This window comes from Dromaius novaehollandiae, chromosome 13, assembly GCF_036370855.1.
Source record: "Dromaius novaehollandiae isolate bDroNov1 chromosome 13, bDroNov1.hap1, whole genome shotgun sequence".
Lineage (NCBI taxonomy): Eukaryota > Metazoa > Chordata > Aves > Casuariiformes > Dromaiidae > Dromaius > Dromaius novaehollandiae.
In genome coordinates, this window is record NC_088110.1 from 4,667,302 (window position 1) to 4,681,134 (window position 13,833).

Here is a 13,833-nt window from a genome sequence, read left to right on the forward strand (position 1 = left end):
TAGTGTTCTTTTGGTCAAGAAGAAGTGAGCATTATGTTTTATGTATTTTCTATAGTGTTCTTAGACAAAGAGGGCAAGAACAGCCTTTAGGGCTTCAGTATTTCTGTGTTTCACATTGCAAATAGGCAAAAACCTTTGTTTTGTTTGCTTTTTTAATCTAGAAAGAAGGCATGAGGAAGAAGAGAATGCACATAATTTCCTAATCCTCACCAGCCTGGCAGGCAGACTGATTTGAACTAGTTTGGTACGTTCACTGCACGGCAGTATCTTGTCTTAACCAGAAATTCCAGCAAAACGTTTGCTACAAACTGTGCTTTCCTACAGAGCTTTATTTAAGAGAGACATTTTTCAATAGCTTTTAACAGTAAACTGAAGTGAACGTTTTCTTGCATACTTCCTTATCGTCACATTCACATTGCATTATGTACGCTAATACAAAACATTTGTCAAGATCAGACAATGGAGAACTGAACTGACTTCATAATAGCAATTTATATGGCTATTTACTGGTGTATACATACATCTCAGTAAGCTTCAAGTCAAAAGCTTGTGCTTTACTTGCTTCAGAAGAATTCACTGAATGCTTTTCAAATTATAATAGTTAAGAGAAAGACAGGCAATCAATAATTTCATTGGGATAGTATCTACAGCATAAAGCAGTCCTAAACATAATCAGCATAACCCCTCAGTTTTCAGATTAATCTCTGTTTGGTACTGTGTTTTATGTATTCAAAGACATACAGTGCACCTAAGTCCTGAGATTATTTAATTTAACAGATATCCTGAATTTCAGGCAACGAACAACATAAGCAAGTTCTTCTGTGCATGCTGTTCAAGATAGTGATCATTATACCTAGGAGTAAGCACAATCGGAACCTGAAAATACCAACTGCTACAATTTCATTTTTTTTAAATGGCAAAGAGAAAGGCAATATCCCCAATAACTCCTTTCTTCATTGCAGCCCTTTACACTGCCAACATTTCTTAGCAGCAGTTCAAGTTTTCTCTTGGGATCACTGGAATATTCACCTGTGCTTGGAGCTGCTGCTGCTATTTGTCTCTGTCTATTGTCAAGGCAACAGAATCTGTAAGTATGCTTGAAATGGACTCCTCTAAAGTTAGAAACAAAACTTTGAACCGTGGCCTGGTTATCTTAGACAGAATGCGGCTAAGCACACTTTAGGAAGCAAATCAGACCTCCTTCTGCAAAACAGTGTTCTTCCCGAGTGATAAAGCTGTTAGCCTCTCCCTGTTAACAAGGAAGAGGAACACAAATGGTAATGTGGAGTACAGTAATATTAAACATCCATTGCTGTAAGCACTTTTGCTGTTCTGTCATTAATAGTCATTAATACAGCTGATTGTTCCTCAGTTACTGCATGCACAGCAGCTGATCTGCCTCATAGCATGATTCCAGGTTTGTCTCCCCCCCCATCTGCAACTAGCTCTTGCTCTTGAGAAGATCCTCATAATCACAAGGAGATTGAAAAATAAATCTACCAGGGTATCTTGAAGCTTTGACAGAGGTTGAGAGAGGACTGACTTGCCCAGATCTTCCAGGTATGCAACGCAGAGAATTTTGCTTTCCGTCCGAACAGCCGACTGATTTGTTTAGTGTTTATAGTAAACTACACAGAGAAATCTGTGCAATTTTCATTTCTCCGAATTTTCCCTTGTTATAGGATACGTGTATAAAACTTCCCTCCAAGACAAGACAGATTAAAATCTTGTCATGATTAATTCACTACTATGGCAATGATAGTTAAAAGTCACAGCTCATAAAATGAACTTAACCCATGTGACTAGAAGGCTTTTTATCTTATGCTTTAAGGTTTAAAAATAGAAAAGCATTTTACATGAGTCAATCCACAGCAACCTGACATTAAAGACAACTTTCTAATAATGGGCCTGATAAATGAGAATTCACTTTACTAATGTTGAGATAATGCTCTCTAACACTGCGGGACAACTGAGTTGCAGAAAATTTATCCTAAGCATAAGATCACTCATAAAAGCCTGGAGATCTTTGAAAACTTTATAGTCACTGGTACCAAAAAAAAAAAAAAATCTGCTATGTCAGTCAGTGGAACAGGAAAGAATACAGAAAACTATACAGAATTACAGAAAGCTGATTATTATAAAAAAAAAATTACTGTAAAAGCATTCTGTTATTTGCAATGCTAACAAATGTCTCTGTAAAGCAAAACATAATTTAAGAAAAGGGAGGAGACAGCTTTAGAACAAAGCATTACTCTTGCTTAGAGCATAGGAAACAAACTAATCTACAACTAAAAAAAAAAAAAAGAAATAGCCAGCTTAATTTCCATTTCCAGGCTGAGTGAATTTTAAAGGGGAGAAAAGTAAATGAGCTACAGAGATGATGAAAATAAAATGGTTTTTTATAACCTACTTTTTAATCCTCTTAAGTTATAGTTGCAAAGGTTATAACTATTGTTTGCAAAAGCAGATAGTTGCTTTCTCTTTTGCCTTAGAAAGACCAGTCACAATAGCATTCTAACTACACTGTATTCTGTACTGCTTGTGCAGGATACCGGTCAGAGTGCCAAGACTTCTCAGGTAGAGAATGCTCACCATATGTTCCATCTTACTGCTTCGCTCTTGTGTGTCTTTCTCTCCTTGTGCTGCATAGCCTAGATCACTCGCACGTTCTGCAGACTGCCATGAGCTGCCTGGGCAGTCTCCTCTTTCGTATGCAGCAGATTGCTTATTCCCTTGATGCACGTCTTTGCCTGAGGCCACTCCATCCATCTGAGACTCCATCCAACAATGTTACAGGTGAAACAGTCAAAGGGCAGCAGTTATGTCCATTCAGTATCCCCAAGCTTCTGTCTCCATTCATCAGGACTGCTGAAATTACCTCTCTAACCTGCCCACGTAGCAACTTGGCTAGCTGGAGATCTGCTTCTGACTAGGTTTATTCCTTCCTTCTTTAAAAATTCACTACCACTACTACCCTTGTATTTCATCATAATAAATTTTGTTTCACTACAGTGTTCTGTAGTCAATACTACTTATTACTCATCTCTACAGTGCATAATGGATTCTTCAAGCAGTCAGAGCACTTGATAGCTCATTCTCTGGCCATTCTGAGTTTGCTTTGGATGAGATAGTTGCAGTAGGTTTACTTCTTGTATACATGAGCTAAAAACAAGCAACAGAATAGCTGTGTTTTGGGTTGGTGGTCTTTTCCACCCAGCTAAGCATTTCTCCTACTTCAGGAAAGTCTTCCCTTTCAAGTGTCTGATAGAAGTCATGAGATTAGATAATACCAGTTATTTTGAGATCAGCTAAGGCCTGTTTTTTGTGGGTTGGTTGGTTTGTTTTAGTAGAGTTGATGCTCTCAGCCTCACTAAATTAACTAGGCTTCTTATGAACGCTACTGAATTCACACTAGATGCTGTTCACACGCACCATCCACAAACTGTTAACCCACAAACTCAAGTGGTCTGAATTGCTGAATCTCAATTTTAATTTGAGCTCATCTGTAATCAGCACGTCTCCTTGGTAACACAGCGCAGATGAAATCCCTGTGATGAAACCCTCCCTTCGCTGTACCTAGCTCGTGCTCTTTATTTCCGTGGTTCAGGTTTGGCCCCATCATGCAAAAGGCCTTTTACCCATCAGCCGGGGGGAGGTGAGCCACAGGGCACCTCTGCGCTTTGGCCAGCTCTGAAATAGCGGAGTCCATTGCCATTGTCTACAGCCAGCAAGAGCTCTACTGGATGCCTGAACTGTAGCCAGTGAGGAAGGCAGAGAGGATATACAAACACTACGCTTTGCACTCTGTGCTGGCAGTTAGGCTGTTAACTTACTAGCTGTTAATTTTGTTTTATGGTGCCCTCAGCATTGAAATATGGAAAAAAATATTAAAATATTTTTTAAAAATCTAAAGTCACACCACCACAGTTCATTTTTTTCTGTAATTGATATGACAATGTTTAGTTCTCTACAGCATTAGGCTCTTCTGTATGTATATATGAACTACCAAATGTTTTAACTGCATGATTTTACTGCTTTTCCCCCCACAAAAATCCCGTAACACATACTCCCTTTATTAGTAACTAAAATTCTAGACAATAGGTGTCCCAGAGCACATCTAAACAACTCAAGTAAAACTAGACCACTGGATCTCTCTCTGTTTTTACTACTGCAAGTCACAAAGTATTGCCCTTTGTGCCTTAAAATACAGCCTGCTTAATAACTACGCCGAGTTCATAAGTGTGAGTTACTCTCCCTGGCTCATCTCAGGCCTTGTCCCTATTTTAGAGGCTTCAGAAGCAATTAATCTTTCCATATGCATGGCTGCAAAAGTCAGGCACAGCTTAGCATACTGTTGTAACCCACAAGAGGAAGAAACCCAAGAACTGTTCCATTACTTGTCAGAGTAGGTACACACAAGGAAAAGGAAAAGCTTGTCTTACCAGAGGAGCAGTTATCGAAGTTGAGATCTCCACAGATTACATCAAAAGCCACCAGCTCCTCTGGATTGGCTGTGCTGGAGGAGGAGGTAGATTTTCTGAATTCAGACAGCCAATCTTGAAGCATATCCAGTTGCTCACATCGAACAGTAGTATCTCCTGCAGCACACAAAGAAATACCAAGGAGTAAGATTTCATTTTAGAGTTTGGTACTCAGAATGCTGTATGCCTGTGTGCATCCAGCAAAATCACCGGGGCCATTGGTCTGCGTGTTGGTCCTAGATATCTCTGCAGAGCTGAGTCCAAATCTCATCTGTTTAATTCAGAGGATGTAGAGATTAAAGCAAACTAGGATGACATAAATAAAAATATCACAGAGCTACTCCAGTCTCATTTTCTCTTTCCTCACCCATCAAAGGTACACCCTTAATGGGGAAGATGCAGGCAAAAAAATTAAAGGAATTCTTCCCCCTGCCCCCCACCTTTTTTTAAACCACTTAGCACATGCAACACAGTACAGTCTGTACAAGGTTGTAGTACAGACCTTAAGCCCTTCAAGTCAGACTTACAAGAGACTTAAGTTGTATGTTAGCCTTGTGTGGCCTCAGCTGCATGTGGAGGCATTTGCTTTATAAAATTACTATATTAAAAATACTTAGAAAAAACAAGGTGAAAATCCAGCTTTCAATATATGAAATACCACACTTGTGGCTGTATACACATATGAAAATGTCTTTTGTTCTGTGGCTTTAACCAGTTTTTTTCCATGGGATACATGATAAAGAATGAGCAGATAAAGTCATTAAAAGTCTTAGTTAATGCTTTGGCAAAAAAGTCAAAATTTTGAAAGCAAGCAGTTGAAAAATTAATATGGAAGGGTGAACTTCCATTGTAGTTGTTTAAACATCTGGAATAATTTATAGATTTTATGTCTCTAATGAAATAAAATATAGTCATATTAGTTGCTAAGCAATGGTGTGGATAATAGCATACTAAGTATATAACGCATAGTTAATTTTAAACTTCATTAGGAATCACGCTTTTTGATGCTTTAAGTATCTCCTTCTGGAATCATACTAGGCACTTCTAAAGAAATAAAAAGACAAGTCACCTGTGCCCCAGAGAGCCAACCAAAATGGTGACGTTTTTAGCCACAAGAGGAGGAAGGTCTGCATTAGATTTATAATTAGGAGTTCAGAGTTAAAATCCTACTTATGCCAAAACTGGGCAGTATGTTCTTGGGCTTGATCTTTCTTTGTTTCCTTTCTAATTTGTAAAAATGAAAAACTTCCTTGTTCAGCTTGCTCGTACTTTAGTAATCTACACGAGGAAGGGTTATATTCATGTTCAAGTAAGAATGCTTAAACTGGAAGTATTTCCATATTTTTAAAGGTGTACATATATGACACAGATTTAAGTAGGCGGTACTTCAGAAAGAAAGAACCAGATCCCTTTTTGCCAGTTTTGGGAAGTTATACTAGGCTACAGATGCTAAGTATGTGCCCCAGTTTTAAAAGGGTTATATGAAAGGGTTGAGATTGATTGGTTACTAAATATTTTTTAGTTTGTGAAGCCATCTGACATATAAAACAGCTCTTTAATTACAGCAACGAAACATACCTGATTTCAAGCAGATTAGGTGACAATAAGTCTGAGGAAAAAATTAATTGCTGTAATTATTCTAAGAGAGCCAGTAAAAGCTTGCTATGGGGGAAAGCAGCAGAAAGAGACACATTTTAGAAATAATTGTTTACTATTTCATCCTTCCTTTCCTTTTATTCTCTGTTTTCACTCTCAATAATAAACAATTATAATTTTGTTTCAAACTTGGAGTAATAAATGTAAAGTCAGAACAACATTACTTTTCTTCAAAATGAAATAAAGATTTGTTTTTAAATACCACAATCGGAAAAAAAACAGCAAGCCTCAAATCAGTTATTCTGACTAAAATTTTATATTAACCTTACTACTTTGTGATAGCTATTAAAAAGGTGTTAAAAAATCAAAAACGTCATAGTTATGTATGTCTAAAGCTTCTTTCAGTGGCCACTGACTATGGAGATGGTGAATATTTAACTCTGCACATACAAAATACTTTCTTTGCCTATTCATAAAAATCTATAGTAAGTCAGTTATCATTTCAAAGTACTGATTTTTTACAGGAAAGAAACAGAAAGAGAAATTATTGTTTACTGATTATACCCTACAGATTATGAAGGCAGATTTTCAATGACACTTAGGTGGTTAAAGTATCAGACAGGTACTTTTTAGAAGGCTTCTGCTCACCTAGACTATTTAAGCATCCTTTACATAATTTTGAAGGGATGAAGCTCTTCTTGAAAGTATCATCTACCCGCACAAATGGGACCAGAATGAGACAACAGTAGTAATACTTCCCTCATTTAATAACCTCCCTGAGAGATTAAAGGAAAAAAAAATTCAAATTGAATGCTAGTTTTGAGCTACAGTAGGATAGAAAACTACGTCCTTGCGGATTCAGCATCATAAGACTGGAAGCTATGTCAGTTAATAGACCACAGACTAGACAACACAAGTTCAAATTCTGGATATTTCTAAACAAGACAGTTGGTTGAATTCAGCTTATCTCATATTAAAGTGATTAACAAATAATGTAAATACTAACAGTATCTTCCAACTGAAGAATGCAAGAACTGAAAGGTAGGATTGGTAATCCTGAGAACAGGCTGGCTGACAGCAACAGTTTCTTCTAAGCCACCTTATTTTTAAAACAGGCTGCACTGGATGTAATGGGCTAGATTTCAGATTTTTCCTCATAGCTTGTTTGTCGCTCCTCTCAGTTGGGGCTGTCATCAGCACTCTTTGTAGACTTTTAAAACGTGAACTCTGGGGCACACTAATGCCTTAGCGCACAGAAAGAAAGTTCAGGCATTACAGCTTCACTTTCCTACCACTCTTACCCTGTGACGGGTTGGATTTTCAAGAATATCGGGGGAGGTAGTACCAGTTAAATACGAAGTGTATCAGAAATGTTCAACTAAACATGACTTGATACAATCCTCAATAATTAAATACTGAAAAAAACATGACTGGGGGGGAGGGAGGGAGAGAGAGAGAGAGAGAGAGAGCGAGAGAGAGAGAGAGAGAGAGAGAGAGCTTTAAATACAACCTGACACTGACTCATCTCCTTAGACATTTAATTCCACTGGCAAATAATCTGGTTTTTTTCTTCCACTCATCCGTTATTCCTGACAAATCTTTACCATTTGGGCTGTAATATACAAGCTAGTACAAGTCCTTTTTGAAACTACTCCCTGATCTACAGTTTCTAGTTACCTATACATCAGTTTTAGCTGATACCCTAATCACACAGCTTGACAGAAATCCAGTCTAATATATTCTTGGGAACATCCCTTGCTACCACAGTGCAAATAAAGTGCAGAACTGCACTTCACATGTTAATAAAAGCTGCTTAGCAAACATACTGATACACTCCACACCACAAGAAAGAGCCCTACATTTAAGATGTAGCTAGACAAAAGCACAAGAAATAGGTCATATGGAATAAATTACAGCCTGGAGCAGGTGATACTAACCACGAAACGTGTGCATGACTGACATACACATTCTGCTTAACTAAAGACACAGATGAAATTATGGAATCACAGAACAGCTGAGGTTGGAAAGGGCTTCTGAAGATCACGTAGTCCAACCTCCCTGCTCAAGGCAGGGTGACCTAGAACAACTTGCCCAGGACTGTTGAGTTTTGGACATCTCCATGGAGGGAGACTCCACAACGTCTCCAGGCAACCTGTTCCAGATTTCAATCACCCTTATAGTAAAAACATTTTTTCTTATGTTTAAATGGAATTCCTTGCATTTCAGTCTGTGCCCATAGTCTCTTATCCTTTCACTGGGCACCACTGAGAATAACCTGCCTCCCTCTTACACTCTCCCATCAGCTGTTTATACACATCAGGAAGGTCCCCTCTGAGCCTTCTCTTCTTGAGGCTGAACAGTCCCAGCTCTCTCATTCATGCTGCAGCTCATTCAGATTTTCAGTGAAGGTCGTACTGGACCCTGATCTTTCTGCAGCATCTGAATCTTTCTACCCTATCTCAGCTCCTTAGGCCAGTACTTTCTTCTTGACCCAACTTTTAGCCTGGGGTCTTCTGACAAGAACACAGTAACTAATCTTCCTCTCCGCAAAGCCTGGATTATATGAATTGCTTAAATGTCTAAGATGGGCCTTTCCATCCCTGAATTGTCAAGATTTTGTTTGTGTTTTCTGTAAAGTATCTAACATGCCTTCACTACAGTGAGTGATACAACAGTGGAGCAATTACTTATGAGGACAGGAAACTCGGGCAGCAACCTGAAGCAGATCAGTGTGAAGAATGCAGCAAACCCACTTAACTGAAATACACAAAGGTAAAATTCTCAGAAGCGGAAAACTCTTGAGAGAAAAAAAAGACAGGCAAAAAAATGTGTTACTGAGAACCGTGTCTTGTAACATGCATTGCCATTATTGGAAAAGCATTAACGACATAGTGGCATACATCTCACTTGGCAAGAATCCTGAGCTTTTGGCTGTAGCAGCACTGTACACTGGGTAACCTCAGGACTACAGGAAAATAGGAACTTTGAAGCTCTAGAAACAGACAATTTTTATTTCTTTGTAGAAAAAGCGTAGAACCTGTGATAGTCTGGCATCTCTGGCTCTCTCCACTAGAGGTCATAGAAGCAATTACACTTCAGCACACTAAATGGAGTGTGTGCAATGTAGTGAGCTACAGTTCAAGGACAGATGAAGAAATCATTTAATGCAACTTGAATGTAACTATTTTCTGAGATTACTATTGAACTAATGCTGTCCAGCTTCCAGCAGCTACATAACAGGTGCTGTATATTTAGAAGCAAAAGAGTGAGGCTCAGATTTACCAGGTCCCAGTGATAATGACTTTGGAGATAACTGAACTAATCAGACACCTAAGTAGAGGAGAAGCCAAACCTGAATCCAGAACAATCAGTGGAGGAGACGTTTCATAAACTGCCTATTGCTGAAATGAAATAGCATCTGTAAATATGAAGTGAAGGGAACTAGGGAGTAGCTCTCAACTATAACGTTCACCATAGGTAGGTAGTAACTCTCAGCTATAATGTTCACCATCTTTTTCCTCCAGCATTCACCTCCAATTAAGTGTTCAGATGGAATCACTGATCTGATCGACTGCCACCAATGATTAACCAGAGAATACAGATTTGTACTAATTGCTCTGCAGTATTTTTCCCCCCTCAATAACTGGTCTGGAAAAATGCAAGTAATTGTGTTGTGACTGGTTCCTGCAATCAGCATTTTCAAGTTCTTTGCAAGTTCCCTTCAGCTTCAAATTTAACATGGAAGGATGAAAGAGTAGTGTGGCAAACCTCAGCCAGCATCAATAAATACTGCATCTTTGTTCATGTTAGGATAATCATAGCTGCCCCTTTTCGCTGAGTTTGGAAATGCCTAAGTCAAATCTTGTCTTTAGTTAGAAATGCAGGTAGGTACTATATGCTGAGGAGGACTGTTTGGTTTATCTATAGGGAAGAAAGGTGCTAACAGAAGGAAAACTAAGGTTGTTGAATAAAGCAGCTGACGGGCCTGGTCAGAGGCTGGAAAGGAAGAAATCCAGCAGTTTTTAAAACTGGAGATCTCAGCACTGAGAAGAGCTATGGGATACATAAGCAGGGGAATCTCGGTTTGATAAGCAGAAAAGGGATGTAAAGTGCACGATGCAAGGCCTCGTTAAAAAGAAACACAGTTTCCAGGTCACAACACAAGAATCCAGCAGCAGCTTAAGCAGACCCCTACATGGGCCAGGATAGGCTAAAGAAAAAAAGAAAAAAAAAAAAGAAAAGAAAAAACCACACCACACCCTTTTTATTCTGCCAGATTACTTTTCAGCTAGATCAGCTCTCCAGTCCAGTGCAACACTAGAACAGCTGTGTTAGCACAACTGAGGACAGGGCAAGGGCAGGACAGACTGCCATGGTGTGGAGAAGCCAGCTTTGCTATTTCAGAAACATATGTAGAATCACTGCCTGGGGATATTTAACATGCGATAGTCCTGAATGGCACAGTCAGGATTTCAAATGCTGAGGGATCCCTCTCAATCTTGAGCTGAATTCTGCTTACTCTGTATGTGGGCTTGTGCAACCTGAGATTTACCCCCCATTAAAAAAAAGAAAAAAAGAAAAAAGAAAAAAACAGAAGCCATGAAGGAGCTTAGGGGATAGTGTCCAGCATGCTACATCATCTGGACCTGGGCTGGAACAGTTTGAGGCTTATTCTGTTAGAATAGTTTTGTGGGGGTCTCTCAAAGGCATGACTTAAGGGGACTTGGGAGGTAGATGGATTCTAGGCAGCAAAACCTGCTCAGAACATTAATCACTGACTAATTGAAAGACATAAAAGAACCATATAAACTTAACGGCCCCCCGGAAAATAATTACATTCAAGTCTCATTACAGGATCCCTTCATTTGTCACCGAAATGCAGCTATTTCCACAGTGGAAATGAGGAGCTGCTTCATAGCAACATTGTATAATAGGTACAGAATTAAGCAGGTAATTTACATCTAATTCTAAAATTTTATTGAAGGTGCATGTCAGCTCTAAAAAAAATAGTAACTGCTCAGAACAATGTTTAGCCAGCACATCTCTTACAAAAGCAGTTCTTTATCGACCATAAGCAGTTGGATCCCTTCCTTCTGTGTTCATGTAATTATCAGAACCGTCAAGTGTAAGTCTGTGTATCCAAAAGGGGAGCCAAATTACACTCAGCCATGTGTGACAAGATGATTTAAATGGTTAACCTTTTAAACTGTGCTTGTTTTTACCACATCTTTATATGGTTGAACTGTTTTTTGGACAATTTTTTTAAATGTGTGAAATGTTTTGAATCAGATGATACAAATCAGAAAGCACAGCTCTGCCAAACTGTTATGAACTTTAGTTTTCCATTTCATTACATAAACTAATATGATTTATCAAAGCACATTTAGACTCTTAAGTCCATGTCTGCTCTGTTTGAATGTAGCTTGAACTAGAGAACCCTAAAAGTGTGAATATAAGTAAGAATACTTATAGAAGAATATAAGTAGGAAGATGAAAGGTTGCGTTTTACCCTTGGAGAAGCTTTGGACTGACTTTGAGAATAGAACATTATTTCCCTTCCTTTTTAATATTTTATGGACTTCACAGTGTGGTTATCAGAGACTAGCTGAGAATACATGACTAGGTAGTAAAAAGGAGCAGGACTAAAAACTGAGGTTTATAACCTAAACTAGAACAGCAACAAATCTCAGCTCCTCAACAGCAATCTCACAGTACATTAGCATAATTCCAGAGTTAAAAATATAGGATGTTACATTGTTAAAATGTAGCTGAAAAAATCATGAATCTTTTTTAAAACTATCCAGTCTCTCTAATGTACTTGAGGGACCGGCAGTTTTGTTCCAATCTGTCTCCCTGCAGCTGAAGCACTGACAAAGTAAAATGTATGCTAGTTGTCTGACTGGGTTAATGTAGACATGCTTTGAAACCCAGGTTCAAAGTTCTAACATTTATAATATGTTTCTGTCTTGCCTTAGTCTGCAGCGTCCATACTGTCTTCAAGCAGTCTAGAAGGGCTACATTCTGCGCTCCAGCTATCGTGAACACAAGAATCGTAGCCACAACAAGTAATACTAAAGATATACAGACCTCTGTCTAAATTAATTTCTGATCTTATACAGAAGTAAAGGTTTGTAGGTTTGCCTTTTACTTCATTATACCATCTACTGAAAGTCTAGAACTGATACTTTTGATGCAAAAGAAAGAGGAGATGCGTGGAAAATTTTCCATACGCATGCATGCAAATTTCAACTATTTGTCATTTTTAATTGATGAGTGCTCAGGCCAACAGCTAAAATAGAAAAGTTTCTTGATTCAGTGTTCTCATGTATGCATGAGAACACTGAAAAATGAAACAAAATAAAACCACTATGTTACTAACTTTTCCCTTTCCTGCCTTCCCAGACCTGGCTTGTAAAATGCAGATAAGGCTACTGTTCCGTAGTGGCCTTCTTCACTCAAGTCTTGTACTGAGGACTAACATTAAAAGGAGAGCTAAGTGTTGAGATACTATCATAAAACAAGGTCATAAAAGTTCATAAGATAGTCGAGGAGGAACGGGCCTAGCCACAACCTGACAGATAGAGAACTAATATGAAATTCCATCCATGTTAGGGGAAGTGGTGGAATCCATGCATCTCACAGACACAGAAACGTGCTATTAGAGAATACGTCCACATTCTTTTTAAAGATAATTCAGTGAAAATTTAAAACAAAACTAAATCTTCCATACTTTTCTAAGTTTTTTGTATTTTATTTAGCTTGTCTAAAAGAATCTTGGAAAATATTATTTCATGAAATAAAACACACAGAGCATATGCTTCTTCATGCTTTAGTAAATACAATAGTGGAACTATTTTTAAAACATGACCAGCAAAAATTTTAAATGAGCATATTAACTTCCTAAAAATTTATGTATGAAATTGGCAGGTGAGATAATTTGGGCTTACTTCTGCCACTGATTTCTGCTGGAAAAACTGTCCCAACTTATTTCTTCTGATAATTCCCTAGTTACATACAGAGACATTTTAGATTACGTGGTGACATTCATAGTATGGGTGGATAAATGCTGTTGACATTTATTCTTTTAGGATATGACTAAGGATGGTAGTAATGTATTTGCTAAAGTAATGCTATTTAGTTAAGAGGGAGCAAAGGGAAGAAGAGTTCTCAAGGTTTTTTTTTTCTGTTTCTTATAATGCTTAATTACTGTGAGACTGAAAAAGTGCAGATTTGTGATATATCTGCCTACCCTTCTTTCCTTTCTATTTCATGGCTATTTGCAGTGCACCCTGCACTTTGTCAGAAATACTGGAGGAGCAATGCTTGCTACTTGTGCACAGGAACCTCAGCAGAGACCTAGAGAAAGTGAAAAACTAAGAGAAGCAAATCAGGACAATACCTGCAAGAGCTTGCAAGTGAGTACAGGAAATATATCCTACAATTCTTTGGTCCTGAGGTGTACTTCCCACTTGCACCTGGAAGGAAGAAATAGAAAGATCATTAATAGGAGAGCTCACACAACTCCACTGCCAACCCCTACCGTGCAGCGTTTGTGCACAGTATTGGCCTTTTTAGCCATTCTTTCCATCTAGCTCCATTTTAAGCACACAACTCAAGAGACACCCCATCAGCACACTTTGGCTTACCAGGGTCCCACTGGCTTGTCAATATGCTAACTCCTTCCTGATCACCACTGCTTCAAAGTTTCCATTTTGAACTGCAACGCACAAAAATTTGACTCTTCCCAGTCCCACTG

The 13,833-nt window shown here is 38.4% G+C and overlaps 2 protein-coding genes across 4 annotated transcripts in view; one reads left to right on the top strand and one right to left on the bottom strand.

Annotated features, from left to right (window-relative positions):
* Positions 1-13,833, top strand: part of PRMT7 (protein arginine methyltransferase 7) — a 67,222-nt gene that overhangs the window by 49,702 nt on the left and 3,687 nt on the right. The window contains exons 23-27 of the transcript XR_010391365.1: positions 162-244; positions 963-1,087; positions 8,738-8,849; positions 12,053-12,204; positions 13,361-13,492. The gene's annotated coding sequence lies outside the window, so the exon portion shown is untranslated. The remainder of the gene's footprint in view (positions 1-161; positions 245-962; positions 1,088-8,737; positions 8,850-12,052; positions 12,205-13,360; positions 13,493-13,833) is intronic.
* The window catches only part of SMPD3 (sphingomyelin phosphodiesterase 3), a 139,816-nt gene that overhangs the window by 13,759 nt on the left and 112,224 nt on the right, over positions 1-13,833 (bottom strand). For all 3 annotated transcript variants that reach the window (XM_026102097.2, XM_026102096.2, XM_026102095.2), the window contains exons 3-4: positions 13,477-13,552; positions 4,443-4,598 (exon numbers count right to left, since the gene is read on the bottom strand). In XM_026102097.2, coding sequence (XP_025957882.1) covers positions 4,443-4,598; positions 13,477-13,552 — 232 coding nt within the window. The remainder of the gene's footprint in view (positions 1-4,442; positions 4,599-13,476; positions 13,553-13,833) is intronic.